Genomic DNA, 22,863 nt, shown 5'->3' on the forward strand with positions numbered 1-22,863 from the left:
ACTGGAGTGCAGCATTCTGGAACTTATTCATTGTTCGGTGTACTTTGAAAAGCTTCCTGTTGTTGATTTCCATAAGACGTGTTACTTGGCTGTATTTCACGTGTCAACGCATTCTTGTCTTCTCCACTGTCTCCCCCATTTATAAATATCCTCTAGCACCTACTTATCATTATTTCACTTTAAGACAAAAAATGAAGAGTCAGCAACACGTTGGTCCACCTCCGGCTCTTATGTAAGCAGGTATTCGGCTTGGCACTGATTAATGGCGTTGTTGGATGTCCACCTTGGGGGGGGGGGGGGGGGAGGGGGCGCGATATCGTGCTAAATTCTGTCCAACTGGCGCGTTAGATCGCAAAATTCGGAACTGGTTGGTTAGTTGATTCTGGGAAGTGGATCGAACATGGAGGCCATCATTCCTGTCAGGTTAGGGAAGAATGTGGAATGAAGTCGGCCGTGCCCTATCAAGTGAACTACCCCGGCATTTTCCTGAAGGGATTTTGGGGAATCACGGAAATGCTATCACAGGATGGCCGGAACGCGTGTTTGACCCAACCATCTCAAAGCAAGTCAGGTGTGCTAACCACTGCTCGGTTCCCGAGCTGGTTGGGGAGCCTGCCCAAAATGGTCCAAAAACGTTCTCAGTTGGGGAGAGATCGGGCGAGCTTGCTGACCATGGTGGGGTTTGGCAAACACGAAGAAGAGCAATAGAAACAGTCGCCGTGTGGGGATGGGCATTATCTTGTTGAAATGTAAGCCCATGGCGGATTTCCACGAGGATCAAATAAACGAGCAGAAAATATCATGGACGTACCCCTCTGCTGCAAGGGTGCCGCTGATTCCAACCAAAGATGTCATGCTATGAAATGAAATGGTATTCGAGACCATTAGTCCTGGTTGCGGAACCTTGTGGCGGGAGACAGTTAGGTTGGTATCGCACCGCTGTGCGGGGCGTCCAAAAACACGTCTCCGATCGTCATCGGATCTCAGCGCAAGCGGGACTTATCAGTAAATACAATTACACTTCCGCCAATGAGATTCCAGGCCGAATGTGTCCGACGCCGCTACAAAGTGGCTTGATAGTGTACAGGGGTCTACGGTACTCTTCGTAAGGGACGGCGTCAGCTCAGCCCCTTTCTGTGAGCTGCATATAAATGGTCCTTGTGGTCACTGAAGCACCAGGTGCACTTCTGATCGATGATAATCATGGATCTGGAAATCTGAGTACCTCTGCGATGACTGATTAGTCCTCACGTTCCGTCGCCTCTCCATGTCGACCGCTTCCTTCTTGATGCTGTGTTCGGCCATCTTTCCTCTTTCGCTCTTATTCAAATGTCGAGCGATTCACCTATTACTCCCCACCAGATTCTTTGAGCCCAAATACACGTCCTCTCTAAAATGTTGACAAAAATGGTTCAAATGGCTCTGAGCACTATGGGAGTTAACTTCTGAGCTCATCAGTCCCCTAAAACTTAGAACTACTTAAACCTAACTAACCTAAAGACATCACACACATCCATGCCCGAGGCAGGTTTCGAACCTGCGACCGTAGCAGTCGCGCGGTTCCGGACTGAAGCGCCTAGAACCGATTGACCACCGCGGCCGGCAAATGTTGACATCTGCGTACGTTGTTCACGCGTCTATCTGCGAGGCACAGTTACTGACCAACTGAGTACAAAGATTGAATTTCGCAAAGAATTTATGTCCTGGTATCGACATTCTCAATTTTTACTATTATTGCCAGCTGCGCCATGAAACTCCACTGTAGCGTCACACATTCGTACTTCGTCCACCAAAGCTTATAGTTTTCGATTTTCCGTCGACACCTGTGTGGACAGCAGTTGGTGACCAATTTGCATAACTCCTTCGTGATGGCCGGCCGGGGTGGCCGAGCGGTTCTAGGCGTTACAGTCTGGACCCGTGCGACCGCTACGGTCGCAGGTTCGAATCCTGCCACGGCCATGGATGTATGTGATGTCCTTAAGTTAGTTAGGTTTAAGTAGTTCTAAGATATAGGGGACTGATGACCTCAGAAGTTAAGTCCCATAGTGCTCAGAGCCCAGCCTTCGTGATGAGTCCTTTTTTTTTTTTTTTGCTTAGATTGTAATCATGTACTATATATACATAGTGTAATTGGTGTACACAATTTTCGTAAGGTTGCCTGAGAGTGGAAGGACTGGGCCAAATAAGGGCTGAACATCATTCGTACGAACATTTTTCTTAACACTTGCTAGCAGAATGACTTCTATTAATTAGGCAATTAGGAACTTGACATGTTAAGGCAAAACTATTAAATTACTTAAAAACAGTTACGGATAATCGATCAAGAATGTCATAAAAAATTCAGTGAGATCAAATAACGAAAGGTTATAGCGTTAATTCAAATACCTGCACTCAACTCTCCAAAAGCCATTCTTAGGAACATGAAGTATGAAAATTTAAATGTACAACAAATGATCTCTTTACAGCACTATGCAAATCTTGCGTGCCACTGGTTACTATTGCAGATATATTTGCAGCAGATTTTAATAAGAGAGACAAGACAACATTTCATCAATTAAAGTTACATAACTGTCTCCAAAGTTTATGAGAAATTAGTCCTCATATAGGTAGACCACAAGCATCTTTAGAACGTTTTTGATTAAAAAGTTACGAATAATTCAGGTTTACCTAAAAAAAGGAGCTCATTAAAACGAAAAAAAGAAAAACAAGTAAAGTTGCTCGATATGATACCGGCACACATCGGGCAATGTGATCCGGACGAATAGGCCCGAAATTACTTAGGCTAGGCCCGATACGTCGCTCACCACACTCCCCCTGTTCTAAGCATGCAGTGGGAACACGCCTCAAGGCACAAACATACAGTTAGAGCCTCATGAAGAGAGAAGCAATATTTAAGTGAGACGAGTGAAACTTCTGTCATCAGATTACACGCTGCCAGCGTAGACCACATTTATGACAAATCGCTAAAAGATAATAAGGAAACTGGCCAAGGCAACCACTTCCACTAGCACCTGATTGTAAAGAACTCCAGTGGCTAACCGAGATTCAGCTTCATGCCATGAGGCGGAAAAGATAAATACTCAACTGTCCTGCGGGACGGAAATCATAGATGGAATAAAGAAGCGAACGGTTTTCTGATGAACCTCACCTACGTAAACAAAAGCTCGACCTGCGAGTGTAATCCACCAAAATACAAGCAACAAGATTAGCCCCAGTGAGGAGCATAAGCTTCCGGCCTCCGAATAACTAAAGAAAGCGACTTGGCCATTTAGTACAGATGGTGCTAGGCAAGAAATATATTTGGAGGTCAAAACTAATGGCACTGAACACAGAAGAACTTTATAAAAACCCCAACAACTTCAAACACGCAGTCAAGTTCTAAGTCTATGACAGCTAGCAAATAGAAGCTATTATGTTTAATTAGTGCGACACGCTCCTCAAGTCGCTTGACCAGACGCAGGAAAAGCAAAGATCTATAACAGTGCACCGCCTCTAGTATAGAAGCAGTAGGACAAAACACGCGCAGGAAGCGGACCAGTCACAATTATACGGGTGGAAGGGTCAGTCTTCTCGGCAACGAAGCAATGAACTACAAGTAGCTCATCGAGCATACAAAACTGCTGTGGGATGACAAACAACAGAAAAACTTGAAACCACCAGGAGACGTGTGGGTGACGACGACCCACCGCTCTTCTCCATAACGTGTCCTCTCCCACTCACTCTCTGTGATAAGAGGAGGCCTGAAGACCATAATCTTTCCAGGTGAAATACTTCGAAAATAAAAATGAAACAATACTGGATGCTTAACTCACGTCTAATAAATTCCCACCAGTTCCCATTATGTGTGTGTGGGGGGGGGGGGGAGGGAGGGGGGCTATAAAACGCATTACATAACTATTACTTAACTGTGAAACTTGCTATTTGATGTCCTCGACGTCTGGGTGATACACAAAAATTATTCCAGCTAACTTCAGCCTGGCTTATGGTCGTTTGTATTGATAATAACGGAATAAATCGGAACCCCCGTAAATCAACTGTACCTTTTGTGTTTCTCTGAACACGGGGAAATGTCACTGAACTACATGGAATATTGTGGGCACCTAGAAAAGAAGACACTAAGTTACATTCAGCTATCGCTAATGTTAAGGGTCTTTCATTAAACGCTGTTCATAAAAGCCCAGAAACAAACAGAAAATCGCGATGTTGACATCTATGTCAAGTTAGCAGTGGTGGAAGTAGCAACAGACATAAATAGTCTTCGATGTAAAATTGATTCATAAGTGTACTAAACTTTGGAAGATGAATAAATATACGTGGATTCAAGCGCTTGTTTCTCCTTAAAAGTATTCACACAAATTCAAATAAGTTAACTATGTTTTGCATTTATTGTAATATCCTGCTGTCAATGCCAATCTGAACATAAAAATATTGTATAGTATTAGACTATTGTGAAATAATGGAACTGTAATCTATTTGTCGTGTCCACATCCAAACACAACTCAGATATTTTTCAGCCATTAATTTCCACTTTTAATTTGATAATAGCATCTAAAGAATAAAATTTTATTTCTTCGCAGGTACCCATCACTAGGGTACCACTCAGCGGTCAGGGAAAGATGCCAGTCGTCAATCAACGAGGGGAAATAGCGATCTACGCAACGGTCGACAAGTCTAAAAAGACGAATAAGCGCCTCCGAGAAGCGGCCGTCAACTCGACGACGCAAGATGGAGTCGCACCTGCTGCATTACCCACGGCCGAACAACAGGCTTCAAAGGCTGACCCTGATGTCAACAATTACGTCAACGTCGACGGGGGCGTTTGTCAAGAAGACAATACCGATGGCAACAGTACGGTTCCCAGTTTTGACGCCACTAATTACGAGAACATCGACTTCGCCCAGTCGCTTGAGTACTACGAGAATTCTCGGGATATCCTGTCGAAGGTTTCATTGGTTGCTCAGAGCGGCGACCAGAATTCCAGTGACAGTGCGCTTGATGATGGTATTCGAAATGGTTTGACTTCCTCAGGGGAAGGTGTGGTGACGTTCTGTGCGAAATGTGGTCACGAGTGCCCCGACACTATTGCCGACCACCCTGACAGTCAGAACGGTAGCAACGTGAATCCCAGTGCTTCTCTAGCTACGTGTGAAGGAAAAGTTGCGAAACCCGACGTCGAAGACGATTACTTGATGATGGAGCCGACGAAGAACGGGCGTGCGGGAGAAAGTGGGAACACCTTGGAGGCGGTCAGCGGTACGACGAATGGCAGCTTCCCGGGTTACCTCCCCATGTCCCCTATCACGAGTGTCAACTCGTCCAGCAACAAGATAGAGACACTGAAACTGCAGGTGGACCACAATTCCTTAAACTGCCCGTCGGTTGAGAAGTCTGTGAGCGTTCCCAGCCTGCTGACCGGTGAAATGGAGAGGTGTGTCAGGAGGTGCGACTTCTCGTGCCAGCGGGTGGTGTGCGGCTCTACGGTGACGGTGGTCCACCACCAACAGGTGTTCCACCAGCACCAACACTACAACGGCGACAGCCTGCGGCGGCACCTGCTGACGCCCGGCGAGGAGGCGCGGCACCGCGGCAGCTTCGCCTACAGGAAGCGCTCCAGCTCGGCGGATTCGTCGAGGTACCTGGACGAGTTCGACGAGCGCGACGGCGGCGAGCACGACCGGCCCATCTCGACGTCGCAGTCCAACTTCTGCATCCCGGCTGCCCAGGACGAGCCGTCGCAGACGCCGCCCGTCCCGCCGAAGAGCAGTGCGCTGACGAAGCAGACCGCGAGTGTGGTGTGTGGTGACAGCTCGAAAGCGGAGGGTGTAGTGTCGCCGTTGAGTGGCGTAGTGAACGTGACCAGTGAGCAGGAAGTGTTACCTAAAGTGCACAGTGCGAAGCGCGAGTCCCGGGTAGTTGTGGAACCGGCTGTCGAGGTTACCGAGTGCAGCACGATGGAGTCTGCGGACAGCCCAGCAGCGGAGTTGGACGCACCAGGTATGTCTGCTGCATTTATTGCATTGTCTTGCTCTATAAAGTCTACACTATATGCGTGGACGTGCGAAGTTATATATTTGACGATTCTGGTGCTGATGTTTCATTTAACATTTGTCGATGCCACTATGGCTGCATTACAGTAGAACTTTGTTTCTATAAAACAGATCTGATCATGGTCATTATAGACCGAAACTGATAGGTATCTCTCCTGCATTTATTGCATTGTCTTGCTCTAAAAGTCTACACTATATGCGTCGACGTGCGAAGTTATAAATATATATTTGACGATGCTGGTCCTGATGTTACATTTAACATTTGTCGATGCCACTATGGCTGCAGTACAATAGAACTTTGTTTTTATAAAACAGATCTGATGATGGTCATTATAGACCGAAACCGGAAATCCGTTAACAAAAAAAAATAAATAAATAAATAAATTGTGACCACAGACGTAAATTACAGGAAACTTATTATAAATATTAGATTCACTTTTCCTTTCTAAAAAGGAAAAAGGTGAGAAAATGTATACACTGATGAGCACAAACATTGTGCCCACTTGTGTATAAAGTTTTTGTAACTCTATCCTTTTATCTCGAGGTCTTGGGGACCACGGCTGTTCACTGTTCTAAGAAAATGAAACGCCTACAACCGTCCTTGTGATCTTTTTTATTTTGTAGCTACCAGATTCGGTACTTCAGTGCGCCATCTTCAGGCCTCAGTTGATGCTGACGGAGCTATCACGAACCATATATACGTTCCATCAGTGGCCAACATAACTGGTTTATGCAAACTGTCTGTAACCGTGAAGTCATCACACGTGATGGTTGCTGTGCTAAATTCAAGGTTACAGTCTGCGTAAACCAGTTACGTTGACCACTACTGCAATTTCGTGATAATCCCTTCAGCTTCAACTGAGGCCTAAAGATGTCATATTGAAGCGCCGAAACTGTTAGCTACTCAATAAAAAATATCGTAAGGACGGCAGTAGGAGTTTCATTTTCTTAAAACTTGTGTTTTAAGCGTGTAGGTCCGCCTCCCTAATGCAACACACCGACGACTCTGTATGACATGAATTCGTCAAGGACTTGACAGGTTTAAGGCGGTATGTGGAACAAGACATTTACGCACGGTTAACGCAGTCCCGGTAAATTGCGGGCCAATGGTATGTGGGTGCGAAACTGGCGCCCCATAGCGTGCCAGATATTTCACCAGCTTCATATTGGTTGATTGGTTGATTCTGGGGGGGAGGACAAAACAGCGAGGTCATCGGTCCAATCAGATGGGGAAGGAAGTCGGCCGTGCCCTTTCAAAGGATCATCTCGGCATTTGCCTGAAGCGATTTAGGGAAATCGCGTGAGACCGAAAGTAAGATGGCCGGAGGCTGGTTAGAGATCAGCTTCAGCTCAAGTGAATTTGGTCAGCGTGGAAGGTGACATCGTCAACAAGGAAGACACCAAGCATGAAGCGATGAAGGTGGTCCCCAGTAATGTCCACGAAATCCACAGCTGCCATGGTGCATTAGATTACTAACACAGGTCCTGTGGAAGCATAATACTCTCTCCTCTAGCCTGTGATCGTAGCACGGTGTATGTTTCGAGCACACGTCCGCCTCGATGGCGATAGCTCATATCAAGACAATCGACATTGTGTCACAAGAAACCACTACCAAAGTCCAATAAATACAGTCGTAAGATACTCTGGTGCGAAAGTTGTTACCGTTCTACAGCTGGAGTGACACCAGCGCTGCAAGTGGTGAGAAAGCAGAAGGTCCCATGCGTCGTTAGGATAAGATTTGTTCGTAATTATTTTCTACTTAATTAACGGAACAGTTGTTATTTTTTTGCGTTCCACACGTTAGTAAGTTACCAAGAGGTATGAGCTATGCTGAAATATGTGTAAAAACAGCCAAATTGCACTAATGACACAGCCACAATACATTCACGAAGAAATACATTCGAATATATCTATATTTGTAGCTTATTTCGCTGCCAGCAAGAGAATATAAACAAATTTGATGCATCGGAAGCATATATTTTTATTGTTATGATGATAGCCACGTTGCTTGAGACTTAAAATTTTTTATAGAGTCCAATGTTTCGCCCTTTATTACTCTTCACTCTATGTTCTAATACACGAATATTTTTGGATATGTAAGTAGTTTTACTTCAAAAGCGAATTTGTTGAAGATTCTTGGCGTTTGTGGTTCAGATTTAGCATCAATTGTCGAATTAGCTTCTCCTGTGTTGGGAAACAGATTTACTGCTTTTGACGGTTTGCTATCACGTCTGTGTGGTTTTCCCTCAAGCTACAGTTGTGGTGGCTTTTTTGATACGTTAACTAATGTAGGTATCACATTCGATATAGGTTGCACACTCAGTGATTTGGATGAAATTGTAGTGAACAAAACTCTGCTTTATTGGATAGATATACGGCGTCTCTCTGTAAAAGGTCAGGTCTTCTGGTGTTGGCTAGCAATGTTTTGTTTATAAAGGAAAGCTGCATTAGTCAGTAAACGTCTGTATATTATAAGGGAATCGTAAATAAAATCTCCTGTAAGTCAACGTTTCGCTTCTCCCAGGGGCCTAATGAAACTAAATAACCACAAATGTGGTGTAATTTTTTAGTTGCTGTCGATTTTTATGGAAGTACATTCACTCCCTATTGTAAAAACTATGTTACAAATCAATATAATCATTAGTATTCGCATTCACACAATATCATATTCAGAAGTGTCACTTGCTGACCGCTTGAGTCGCTGCTGTCGCTGGAAGTAACAAAAAGGAGACGGGGTGTCGCGACTGTTATGTTAGACATTGCTATTGCATTGATCCAGTGTCCAGTTTCGATGATCCCGTCCCCACGGCAATCGTAGTTGACATTGACGTTGGGTCAACAAAGTGCGCTGAATGGTGCGTTCCGAAATACTTGTTTCTGTTGTCCTGTAGTCAGATCTGCCACAAATCGCCGCCCATCATGCGTTATAGTGAGGGGCAAGCCTTCGAGGGCAAGCTTTCGCCCTTCATATGGTTCCACGTCCTTCAAACACTTTTCACAGATGATCACGTGTGTAGCACGCGAACAACGACCAGCTTCGCCGTTGCAAGATGCTAGTTCTCAGCCGCCGTGCCAAAGCATTCTGGCCTTTGTCGAAGTCTCTTTTTCAGCTGATTACGCCATGTTAACCAGTATCTTCTCTTCTCTGTGAGTCACATAAGACTAATGTTTTTATTTCGTCAACGGTTCCTGGTATTGTAACGAGGTTTTCGGTATTGTAGTGTAAGTAGGCTGTTTATGTTTTCTTTATGTAAGTAGGCTGTTTATATTTTCTTATTGGCAACGTTACGTAGCGCTCTGTATGAAAATCACTGGCTGTGCTGTGTGAAGCCTGTGGATAGTTTGCATTGTTGTCTGCCATTGTAGTGTTGGGTAGCGGCAGCTGGATGTGAACAGCGCGTAGCGTTGCGCAGTTGGAGGTGAGCCGCCAGCAGTGGTGGATGTGGGGAGAGAGATGGCGGAGTTTTGAAATTTGTCATGAACTGCTATATATATATTATGACTATTAAGGTAAATACATTGTTTGTTCTCTATTAATATCTTTCATTTGCTAACTATCCCTATCAGTAGTTAGTGCCTTCTGTAGTTTGAATCTTTTATTTAGCTGGCAATAGTGGCGCTCGCTGTATTGCAGTAGTTCGAGTAATGAAGATTTTTGTGAGGTAAGTTATTTGTGAAAGGTTATTCAAACTGCGAATATTGCCGGTTCAAATGCGTTGCCGAATAGCAGCAAATGTGTCTTGACTTATTTGAGAAAAGGGTGAGCACGCAAAACCTGAATCTACAGTATTTGCAAGATTGTGTCCTGTCATTTCGGATTCCTCAGGCGAGCTGCTGCCGACCGATCGATCGATAATGCTTCCCTGTTCACTAATTGTTTCACTGCCTACGCCATTGTTTGCCGCCCGCTCCATTTCCCTATGCACAATTACCAAATTACTATGTTGAACATTAGTTAATTCATTACATGGTGGCGCTAACACACTACTTTCGTCTTCACTGTCATTTCTCAGTTTACTTTGGAGCCTAGTGTTACGTTTTTTACACGCCATTATTGTCACAATATTTCACACGATAACACAGAAAAGCACAATTTGAAGAGCAAAAATAAGAGAACACATTAACATAGAACTGAAAATAATATCTAGTTAATTGCAAGCGCAGCTGCGAAATACTTGGTGCAAATCTACATGCATGCCACAACTGTTTTACTGTGCAACAATGAAAAACCACAACTACCAAGGAAATTCTCTCTATAATTACGCGCTAGCAGTAAACAAAAGCTACACTAAATACACAAACTACAAGAAAAAATCAGAAGATTCCAGTGAGGTATCCTAGGCTAAGGGTCGACATATGAAACGTCCCCTTAGAACAATTTATACACGACTGTGCTTAACCTGACACACAATATTATTTAGCGCAACGCAATCTGACTTTCAAAAATCCCTACAAAAGAATGGCCCTGACTAACATTAAACTATACCTTTCACAAATAACTTACCTCACAAAAATCTTCATTACTCGAACTACTGCAATACAGCGAGCGCCACTATTGCCAGCTAAATAAAAGATTCAAACTACAGAAGGCACTAACTACTGATAGGGATAGTTAGCAAATGAAAGATATTAATAGAGAACAAACAATGTATTTACCTTAATAGTCATAATATATATATATATAGCAGTTCATGGCAAATTTCAAAACTCCTCCATCTCTCTCCCCACATCCACCACTGCCGGCGGCTCACCTCCAACTGCGCAACGCTACGCGCTGTTCACATCCAGCTGCCGCTGCCCAACACTACAATGGCAGACAACAATGCAAACTATCCACAGGCTTCACACAGCACAGCCAGTGATTTTCATACAGAGCGCTACGTAACGTTGCCAATAAGAAAACATAAACAGCCTACTTACATAAAGAAAACATAAACAGCCTACTTACAGTAGTAATTTGTCGTAAGGTCTTATGGGATCAAACTGCTGAGGTCATCGGCCCTGAGGTTTTCGGTAAATGATAGTATGCTAAGGGGAATGTACTTCTGTATCCATCAAGATAATGAAGAAAGTTCCAGTTTGAAATAGGATGAGTACAGTGGTATAATACATGTTAATGTTGATATTGAAGCTCTTCGCAAAAGAAGCCGAGAAATGAAAACTGGAAAGCAATGTGGCCAGAGTCTGTAAACACCGTCAAGCAAAGCTATCATGCGAGGCTTCGTCGTTACATGTAACAAGACAGGACTACGCTGCTAAGATAAACCTCATTTCCTCTACGACGTAGATACAGGGTGAGCCACGAGTTTTTGTATTTGGAACTACGGCAATGCTAGCTTCGGGCATATCAGATGGAGCTTAGCTCAAATGGTTCAAATGGCTCTAAGCTGAGGTCATCAGTCCCCTCAACTTAGAACTACTTAAACCTAACAAACCTAAGGATATCACACACATCCATGCCCGAGGCAGGATTCGAGCCTGCGACCATAGCAGCAGTGCGGTTCCAGACTGAAGCTCCTAAAACCACTCGGCCACAGCACCCCATTTCAGGAGAATCGGAAACAACTGTATTAATTTCCTTAGATTCGAAAAAAAAATACCTGGCCTGTCTTTGTGTGGAGGCGCCTGAATACTTCTTAATGCTTTCGGGCAAATGTGTCCATTAATAGTAGTCGAAATTGTAATTAGAAGGAATGGACTTAAACTACTACACTTTATTCATAATGACTGAAAGCACGTCGCCCACAAGATAAGTACTTTTCTTGACGAAACCCGTTTTCCACTTTACGTAAGTATGTGGTGGGATTGTTTACCATCGACTTCAAGGCATATTTTCTGTCGCCGTTATAGAGGTAAACTAACAGATGAAAGAACATTGGATGATATGCTGTTGGTCGCTGTGGTGATTCTGCGGCGTATATCGTCTTGGGAAGTGGGATGAAGAAGGGGCTTCGTAATTGCTGAATGCTCTCCATAGAAATCAAGGGTGATTCAAATCGAGAGACCATTGTACTGCAGCATTCCGTTCTACCCAGCGGCCAAGAAATTTTTTATTCAGTGTTTGCTTTGCTAGACGGGAAGAGTGAGATGAGCCGCCTCTTGTTGGAACCACATGCACAGTCGCTTATCCAGTGGTACCTCTACCAGAAGAACAGATGGAAAGTTCGTAGGAAAATGTGCATACGTATTTCCATTTAACGTCCTAGGGATGAAGTAAGGCCCTACAATAGGATTTCTTCTGATGCCGGACGATAGGTTTTCGCTTCACGGTTGTTAGCGTACATGAAGGAGCCAAGGTGGCTTTTCAGCTGCCCAGTAGTGTGTGTTACGTTTCCTTGCCGTGGTTCAAGAACGTTGCTTCGTCAGTAAAGTACGTATTCTGAAAAAAACTCTGTGCCGTTTTCCAAGCGCTGTAGAGCAGCCAATAAAATTCAATACATCTGTCGAAATCACCTGATGTAGTGGCAGATGGAACATGCGTCAATGCGAATGATACTCGTCTGGCTGGTTCCACATTCCTTGGCAAAACGGGTCGTGGCACCATTCCCAGTATAGAAGTTGTATGTCTATTGTAGCAGAAATGACCTGTCTGTAGACGGCTCAGTTCCTGCTAGTTCTGCAGTGCAGGCAAGTATACAGTCGAGAGACTCGATTCAACGGCGTAACCTGGCATGAGAGTGTTTACAATGCAGTAGTGGTCCCGGTCGACTGGCATTTCAGTTTTAGAATATTTCTCACATTCGTTTGCGAAGAATATCAACCTCGACATTAACATACATTAAATCACTGTACTCGTCTTTTCAAGCGCTTTCGAGTGCCTTTAAAGGATATACCAAGCTGTTTTAAAAATGTATACATCAATATCTTGATGGAAAAGACTTTTTATCACATACCAAAGTACATGCCCGTTAGCATACTATCATTTGCTGAAAACCTATTTCTGATATCTGAAACCGTTCACGAAATAAAAAAATGGGTCAAATGGCTCTGAGCACTGTTGCACTTAACATCTGAGGTCATCAGTCCCCTAGAACATAGAACTACTTAAACCTAACTAACCTAAGGACATCACACACATCCATGCCCGAGGCAGGATTCGAACTCGCGAAATAAGAGTGGTCTTATGTCCTATGTGCTTATACGATATATTTTCACTGTCGCATTACCTGGCCGTAACGACGCCAAGTGACAGTCAAATCTGACAGTAGGAAGTGAGCATAATGTTTTCGTTCATCAATGTATATTTCCATAACATCTGAATACGTAATCTGTTTAGAGATTGAAGAGTTCCATCTTATGTTTGTGTGAATTGCTTTCTTGTGAATCTCAGGTTTTCTCGGCTCGATTAATTGTTTATATTTTTCTCGCTTCAACCGAGAAGTCAGATCTGTTTTTCCACACGATGCTTCAACGAAAGGTCCGGTTGGATCTTTCAGATATTTTTGTGCAATGACCGTATAAGTGCTAGCTGCATTAAATTTGCATACTTCTTTATTTTTATTTCTGTCATTGCCGATGTGAACAGCATAGCAAACCGCCGAGGATCTGTACGCTAGATTAGGTTCCACATGCTGAATCCACCGAGATGCTGACCACATATGAGGTATGAGATGACTGACGAAATCATACGAGCCTGAACTTTCCCCCAAATGAGTAAAAAAAAGATGAGAGCCTCAGAAACAGACTTTAATAACACATAAAAAGAATATGTATCATTGCGTTTACGATAGCACGAGATTTTCGATCTTAGATGCCGCTAGAGGAAGATAAGCTTTCTAATTTAAACGTTCTCATGGTACCAGATTCAGATGCAAGTAAGAGTCTTTCATGCGGAATACAGAAGAAGAAATGCACATCTGAAATAACCGAATTCGATAATAATAATTTTGCTCCGGATAAAAGAAAATGAAGTCAGCCATCACGAAATATTTTATCCCTATGGTGAACGACCATTTCATTCTCTGCGAGCTTCGCCGTACACTGATAAATACTTTCGTAAACGTGCAACATAAAGACGTTGTGCTATGTGTGAGCTGTCCTTGGCATGTGACTACTTGTCAAAAAATGTCTAAGCCAAGTGACCAACCGAATTACACTCTGTAGCAACACAACACTTTGCAGTAGGTAATAACACTGAAATGCAACATTGACGAGCATACAAACTAAATGTTAGGGTCACCACGGGATGCTAAACATTTAGTTTAAAAAAGAGAAACAGGTATGCTTCAATAAAGATTATTAAAGTGAGTAAGGGAACACATCCTGTGTGCAGCCCTCACTTCCACATTATCTTAACTTCGCCCTAAAACAGGCTAAGAACATTCTTGATGCCGGCCGCGGTTCTGGCGCTGCAGTCCGGAACCGCGGGACTGCTACGGTCGCAGGTTCGAATCCTAACTCGGGCATGGGTGTGTGTGATGTCCTTAGGTTAGTTAGGTTTAAGTAGTTCTAAGTTATAGGGGACTTATGACCTAAGATGTTGAGTCTCATAGTGCTCAGAGCCATTTGAACCAACATTCTTGATTACACAGGGTAGTCAGTAACAGTCTGAAAAGGCTGTAAGTGTGTTGCAGCGAAGGTTGTGCTCAGACATAATTGTTGAGAAAAAAGTTCAATACCTAGCGTCGTTACCGAATTAATTAGCATTGTAGGTAGCCAATCAGGTCATCGTGCGTGCAAGTAGAAGGAGCTTTCCAGAGAAGGTGTCACCAGACTTGTTCTTTTGATTTCCTAATATTGAACAAGTGTAGCTTTTGCTCGCCTAGCTTAACTATATCACTTCCAAAATGGCACATTTTAACTGATAATAAGCATTTGAACAAGTAGTAACACACGGACCAAAGGATGCATTATTGCATTTTAATTACTGTTAGTGCTTTACTTTTCGCGCGCAACGACCTGACAGGCTAACTTCAATGCTAAATAACTCGGAAACGGCGTAACGTGTAGAATTCGTTTCGTAACAGTTATTTCTCAGCACACCCTCCACTGCAATAAGCTGATAAGCTTTTCAGACTTAGTGACAATCACCACAACAATACAGTCAAATGGCGGTATGTTCATTTAAAAGAACCTTCTATATTATTTCCAACGTTCCTTTAGCGTTAGTGTTGCAGCTTTACACTGTTAAGACGCAAAAGACGTTTGGCACAAATAAGAAAGTAAAGCACCCATTTCTCTTACGGCTCTTTCCGAAGCTACTGTCCTAACGGATTTCTAAGCCTTTCCTGTTTCAAGTGGGATGAAAATTTCTGTGCTATGAGAATTCCTGTTCCTTTATAAATTTGATGTTTGCGCTCAGTGATTACTTACTACGACTGATGAACTAAATCGCAAACTGACTTTTTTTGTCCGTCTGAAACACAATTCGTTTCCTTGAGTACCGATCTTCCGTGGGTTTTCGACCATTTCAGAACAGAGTTTTCCAATAACACGGTGCACGATCGATACTGGTGGTTGTTGTCACAACTATTAACAGTGTATTATCGTCTTTGTGTTCTGGTCACCTAGTGAGAGACCGTTATAACCACGTGGCTGGAATGCGCAATAGAGAGCCGTTGCATAACGTTTTCGCCACCAAGGTGTTACCTGGGTTAGTCGCTGTTGTAACACATCGCCTCGACTTTGTAGAATACTAAGTCATTATGCGATCATGTTCCAAATGTGGGAACGTCCGCGAGGCTATGCAGTCACATAGCCTACATTCACATTTCAAGTGTTACGAGAGGTAATCATACCATAGTTTGTACACATATCAGTTTCCATTTTATATTGTACATTCCTGGTAACGATAAAGCATTGTTAATGGTGCACTCTTGATTTTCTATTTTTGTCTTCTCACTAGTTCGATGCGGCCCACTAGGAATTCCTCTCTTGCACTAGCCTCTTCATCTCAGAGCAGCAGTTGTACGCTATGGCTTCAACCTATTTGTTGGATCTATTCCAGTCTCTGTCTTCTCCTAAAGATTTTATTCTCTACTGCTCCCTCTAGATCCTTTACGTATCTGTATGTATGTCCCATCATTCTGTCTCTCCTTCTCGTCATTGTTTTCAGTATATTCCTTTCCTCGCCGTTTTGCGGAGAACCTTTTAATTCCTTATCAAACCAGTCCACATAATTTACAAAATTCTATATAACCACATCTCGAGCTCTTAGATTCTCTTTTTTTTAGGTTTCCTCACAGTCCGTAATCACTGCCATACAATGTAGTTTTAAAACATACATTCTCAGAAATTTTTTCTTCAGATTAAGGCCGATACTAGCAGACTATCCTTGCCTAGGAACGCCCTCTTTGCCTGTGTTCTTTTTATATCCTCCTTCTTTCATCCGTTGTGTATTATTTTTCTACCAATGTAGTATCGTTCCTTAACTTCGTTGACATGGTGGCCCTCACTGTTTTTCTTCAGTGTATTCATATTATCATTTCTGCCACTACTATTTAATTTCATTTTTCTTCGATTTACTCTCATTCCTGATTTTGTAGTCATTACATTGTTCATTTCATCCAAAAGATACTGTAACTCTTCATTCAACACATCGTGCAATTCTTCTTAACTTCCACTGAGGAAAGTAAAGTCATCAGTGTATCTTATCACTGATATCTTTTCACTCTGATTTTCAATCGCACTCATGAACCTTTCTTTTATTTCCCTAATTGCTTCTTCGTTGTATATATTGAACCATAGAGGCGAAACACTACATGCCTGCCTTCCACCCATTTTAATCCGAGCACTTTGTTCTTAGTTTTCCAGTGTCACAGTTACAAAAATGGTTCAAATGGCTCTGAGCACTATAGTACTTAACATCTGAGGTCATCAGTCCCCTACAACTTAGAACTACTTAAACCTAACTAACCTAAGGACATCACACACATCAATGCAGAGGCAGGATTCAAACCTGCGACCGCAGCAGTAGAGCGGACTGAAGCGCCTAGAACCGCTCGGCCACCATGGCCGGCAGTCACACAGTTCCCTCTCGGTTCTTGTACATATTCTATATTCTACACTGCTCAGAATTTCGAACATCTTGCACCATATGACATCGTCGAGCGCTTTTTCCTAGTCGACAAATCCAATGAACGTGTCTTGATTTTTCTTCAGTCTCCATTATAAACCGCAACGTCAAAGTGCCTCTCTGGTGCCTTCACCTTTCCAAAAACCAAACTGGTCTTCATCTAACAGATTCTCAATTTTCTTTATCAGTCTTATGTATATTACTCTTGCAGTAATCTGGTTGCATGAATCATTAAGCTGATTGTACAAGGGGCCTCTTACTTCTTTATCCTTGCTGTTTTGGGAATTACATGTATGATCTTTTTGCGAATGTTTGAAAGTAGATCTTCTGTCTCATATATGCTACACTCCTACTTGGGTCGGCATTTGGCAATTTGTCCATCTACACGCTCTCAGCTCTGCGCCGTCAGTGGAATTCCCACTGCCCTCTTAATGCCATCACCCTTTCTTGTAATTATTTCACCGTGGATTTGACATTTCTATACGTTGAATAAATCCTTTTATCGTTTCGTCACATATTTCCTAGAGTCATTTCACCTTGGTTTCTCTGCACTTCCTAATTGTTTCATACCTAAGTGAATTTCCCTGAACATTTCAAAAAAATGGTTCAAATGGCTCTGAGCACTATGGGACTTAACATCTGAGGTCATCAGTCCCCTAGAACTTAGAACTACTTAAACCTAACTAACCTAAGCACATCACGCACATCCATGCCCGAGGCAGGATTCGAACCTGCGACCGTATCAGTCTCACGGTTCCGGACTGAAGCGCCTAGAACCGCTCGGCCACCACGGCCGGCCCCTGATATTTGTGTACTTTCTACTTTCGTCAATAAATTGCTTTTGTGTTAACAAAGTTATCCTGGTGGTTACCTTTCTTGTTCCTATGTCCAGCTAAGGTGATTGTCCTGTTCAGAAATGTCTATTACTCTTCAACTGAACTGACTTTTATGGTATTCGTTACCGCAGTTTCAGAGATCATCAAACGTAGCTCATCATTCTTCAGTACTTCATTATACGACGTCTTTGCACATTGATTCTTTCGGACGACTCACTTAAACTTCAGCTACTGTTCATTATTACTAAATTACGATCAGAATGTATATCTGGTTCCGAAATATCTATCTGACCATGACGTAGTCCAGGGTGATTCTTTCCGAATCTCTGGGCCTTTTCCAAGTATACCTCCTCTATGGTTTGTGAACACTGTTTTCGCTATTGCTAGCAGAAATTCATTACAGAACGTCGCTATACAGACTCCACGAAAAGCACCATGAATACCGTATAATGTCAACCGGCCTCCGTGTCACTTCCAACCACGTGGCCTCATGTGGATGCGGTACTCACGGACACGCAGAACTGCTCTTCAAAACGTCGTATTAGCGAGTACCCAGATTAAGTCTGCTCAGTTTTAAAAGTTTATCGAAGTTTGTCGTTACGAATACCACTCAGTGCATGGCATATATCATCGATCTGCGCCACATTGAGCCATATGTCTGATTATCGAATAGAAATTTTTAGTGCTTTTGCTGTGGTACTGCTTCCCAGTTGCTCAAGTAATTCGCATGTATACTTCAAACAGCTTCTGGCAAGATGTAGTGCATGTGATGTGCTGTAGTTACTATTATAGCCACTTTCAGAAACAATGCGAAAATGCTGCAGCTTTCAAGAAAGTTTGAATGACGTTTGATACAGATTTTAGTTTCTGTTCTTGATGTAAGGTTTGCGTTTGGCAGGCGCATGTTACAGAGTTGCTTAGGCGCTTGAAGTACTCTCCATTTGCGATGGGAATGTAGTCATACGTAAATGATGCCTAAATTGAAGGATCGGGCGTCCTTTCCCTACTTTCATTCTGTAACGTCATATAGTGTCACATTTTGCGTTAATTCATTAAGCCACACTAAAATTATCAACCCCCAGAAGGGTGATGTCGCATTATTTTTGCTTTGAATTCAATGACATGTTGGAGATGTCTGTTAAAAGAATTCGAAATAGTAACTGAATCCCCTCTGTATATGATTATTCCTTGATAGAACCGGTCTTCAGTGATACACCTCTCTTCTAAATCAAAATTCATACCACAGGATCAATACTGGAAATACGTACGAAGAGCAGAAGTTTGTAATTCGACGTACAGTCCGATCCGAAAGAATGTGTACGCCATAATTTTAAATGTAACGGTCGCAGCGATATCTCTGGTAGTGGTCTCGAATCTGTAATGAATACGCTCTTGCACAGTGTATAGATAAACAGTGTGAGAGTTGAATGTTTTGTTTTGTCGGTTGCATTTGAAAATGAGTGCAAAGTATCTAAAGCGTCACGAGGCAGTGTTCCTTGTAAATCATCCAAAGGGACTAAAGATTTCACATGGAGGTGCTGCTAAAACTCTGATAAAGTCAAAGACATTCGTTGCGAAGCAGGTCAAACGATATTTAGAGAATTGAAATGAGGATGATTTACCAGAGAGAGGGCTAAGTTACCAAGCTGTACAATGGCGGCGATTTGATTAATTATTAGATAACTGTGCAGTTAATAGTAACATGTACTTTCGTGTAAAGATATGTTTAGAAAGTCATAGTTTATTTCATACAGAAAACGGCGTACACTTTCTTGAGGAACTGACTTTATTTTCGTCTAGATTCTGTCCATTATTAGCGAATACCTATCTGCAACAAATTGCTACTACTAATAACATTCAAGATGTTTCTCAAAGATTTATTTGATGTCGACCTCTACTTCTCATATATGATTATTTCAGTAGAAGTAATTAATCAATATATTACTAACAATACCACGTCACGTGAGTGCTTTGTAATATCTGACCTCTACACATCGACGGCGCAGTTAAATAGGTACCATGAACTATTTTTGTTTGAAGGTGCTCACTGCACTATCCTTGAGGTTAGTTCCATGTTTTATGTACATGATATTCTCAAATTTCGTCTGCTTTCTAAATTAAATTATGTTTAAAAACTTTATCGTATTCTGCACCTTTGGGGACCATTGCATTTACGATCTATAGAAGAATCGTGTTTTCGTTTTAAAATTTGTACTGGTGATTGCTTCCATGGTTGACTACTCAAAATGTCTAACTGCCAAGCGTATGCCTAGGGTCCAGTTACCGGTGTTCCCAGGGATTATTTCTTGTTACGGAACACTGTTCACCCATACTCGTGATGGCAAAAGTATAGCTACTTGAATGAGAATAAGCGATTCCCAGATCTGGAAAGCAGATAATGGCTGAGAAAACGGTGTGCTGACATCATATACATCCATACGGCGCCCAAAATGTGCCAGTCGAAGATTATGAAATAGTGACCGCTCGGCATCACATGGCTTTCGCGGCAATTGGTAAAAATATATGTGAAGTTATTGTTGTGGTATATTCCATGTATCTGAATATCTCCTCTGTATGAGTCCATCGTTCGAACGTGTAGCGAAAATCGACAATGTTTTTAATACTGAGTTTGTAAGTTTTCGAGCCACGACTCTACCTTGTGGCTTCATTATGTGTTTTTTACTTGTCTTTGTTAACGAGTTGATAAAGAGGTATAACTAGAATCTATTCATATGTCTACCGAAGTAGGAAATGCTTCCATTTATAAATTCACAGTTTATGCCGATCGTGTAACTTTCTGTAAGTTATTTGATTCAACAAGTTGGCTTTATTATGTGCTTTTTTACTGGTGTGTGTTAACAACGAGTTGATAAAGAGGTATAATTAGATTCTCTTCATATGTCTACCGAAGTAGGAAATGCTTCCATTTGTAAATTCAAAGTTTATGACGACCGTGTAGCTTTCTGTAAGTCATTTGATTCAACAAGTTACATATCCCCTGATTGTTGTCTAAGGCTCTTATGACAAGTATCGCACTCATCAGCTGTAAGAACCGACTCGCTCTTGGTAGCACCACCAATCTTGATAGATATATGTTTCGTCAGCAATGAGATCTAAGACATACGAGTGTATTCATTCAACATGTTTTCAAGGGAATTTGCGTGTGGAGGCATATCATCGTCCACAATGGCCCACGTCATCATCATCATCATCTTATCTCTATCGTTATCATCACTGACTCAGCAGCCCTTAGTTAGCTTGGCCTTCTGTAGAATAATATTCCTCTTTTCTCTGTTTAATGACGAATTCCTCCAACTCGTAGCACCAGTTTCTCTTATATCCTCTTTGACACCTTTCTTTCACCTTACACTTAATCTTGCAGCTGTCCATGTTCATTCAGGCATTACTCTGAATATCTTCTTAATCATTCTATCGACTGCTCTCAAAAAGTGTCCGACCAGTCGACCCTCTTGCGTAGCTCACAATTTCTCGTTGATTATACAGATAATATAATTCACAGTTGAATCTAGACACCATTGTCTCCAACATGCCCAAATACGGGAGCTGTCCTGAAAGTACGTTCCGATCGGTCGCGAAATGGAAACCACAGTGAAAACCAGAAACGTTTTATTTTCAACAGTTAGGTACACTTCCCACCTACTTCTCTATACAGCCGCCGCTCCAACTTCGAGTATTGTCGTGGTGTTGTATCAACTTTCCAATATCCTCGTCATAGAAAGCAGCCGCCTGTGTTTTCGGCTAGTTATCTACACTGGTTTGCGGCTCGTTGTCTGTGGAAAAATTTTGTCTTCATAGCCAGCGGTTCTTGAGAGCAGAGATGAGACTCAGGTGGAGCCAATTACGGACTGTATTGTGGGTGATCAGACACTTCTGATCGGAAAAGCTGCAGTTTTGGGCCGAGAATTGGCGTGAAGAAGGAACTGCTCGACAGTTGTGTTATGTGGGCTGCATCACACAGGCGAAATCTCTAACCAGGCCCTCATAATTGTCGGGAGACGCTATTCCCTACGCATTTTTACGTGCTCACTGTTCACTCCAAACTGAAAAGAGCAACGCGACACGATTGACAGGCATACTAGACACACTGCCTAACACATATGTGCAAAGCTTTACCGGATTATCCCAGTGGTTTCCATTTCGCGACCGATCGGAACTTACTTTCTGGACAACCCTCGTATGCCAAGTTTCTTTTCGTTGAATTTTATTGATGTCCATGTTTCATTACCACACGTTAGTACATGTCACACTAATATTTTTTACATTATAACTTTAGTTTTCCTGAAAAGTGTCTCGGATTTCAGATGTTTTCTGAGGCTATGGTATCTCTTGTTGGCAGATAACATTGGTTTTTGGATATCAGAGCTGACATTGTTCTTACAGTTTACTTCTGATGAACCAAAATCTGTGGATGGGAGATCATTAGGACAATTTTTTTTTAAGTTACGGGCGTGTACTTGGTTTTCCCTGGATTTATCTGTAGGTTCATCCTTTTAGCAGCTCTTTCAAGAGTTGTAAAGGACTCTTTTATTGCTGTTGACTCTCCTGCAATAATATTAGTATCATCTGCTTATGCCAGTACCTCAACTGATTTGTACAGAATGGTCTCCCTTTTACTAATGCATAAATCTCATATATCCTTTTTGAAAGGGCTATATTCCATAGCAGGCACAATAACGCGTCGTCCTACCTTACTTCATTTTGTTGTGGTCGCAGCACTTGATGACATAGTCATTACATTAACTTTCCTCGGGATATTTTTCCATACCTGCTTTTACTAAAGTGATCAATTTGCTAGGGATCTATAACAGCTCCCTTTGCTAGGTACAGCTTCCTTCTGCAGTACTGTCGTACGCTGATTTGAAGTCTATAAAGATGAGATATTACATCAATCTCAAATTCCTTGCATTTTTGTAGTATTTGCCGTATCTTGAAGATCTTAGCATC

General features: G+C 42.4%; 1 protein-coding gene across 1 annotated transcript in view; it reads left to right on the plus strand.

Moving 5' to 3' along the window:
- The window catches only part of LOC126151430 (uncharacterized), a 428,037-nt gene that overhangs the window by 323,025 nt on the left and 82,149 nt on the right, over positions 1-22,863 (plus strand). The window contains exon 12 of the mRNA XM_049915941.1: positions 4,578-5,994. Coding sequence (XP_049771898.1) covers positions 4,578-5,994 — 1,417 coding nt within the window. The remainder of the gene's footprint in view (positions 1-4,577; positions 5,995-22,863) is intronic.

This window comes from Schistocerca cancellata, chromosome 2 (assembly GCF_023864275.1).
Source record: "Schistocerca cancellata isolate TAMUIC-IGC-003103 chromosome 2, iqSchCanc2.1, whole genome shotgun sequence".
Taxonomy (NCBI): domain Eukaryota; kingdom Metazoa; phylum Arthropoda; class Insecta; order Orthoptera; family Acrididae; genus Schistocerca; species Schistocerca cancellata.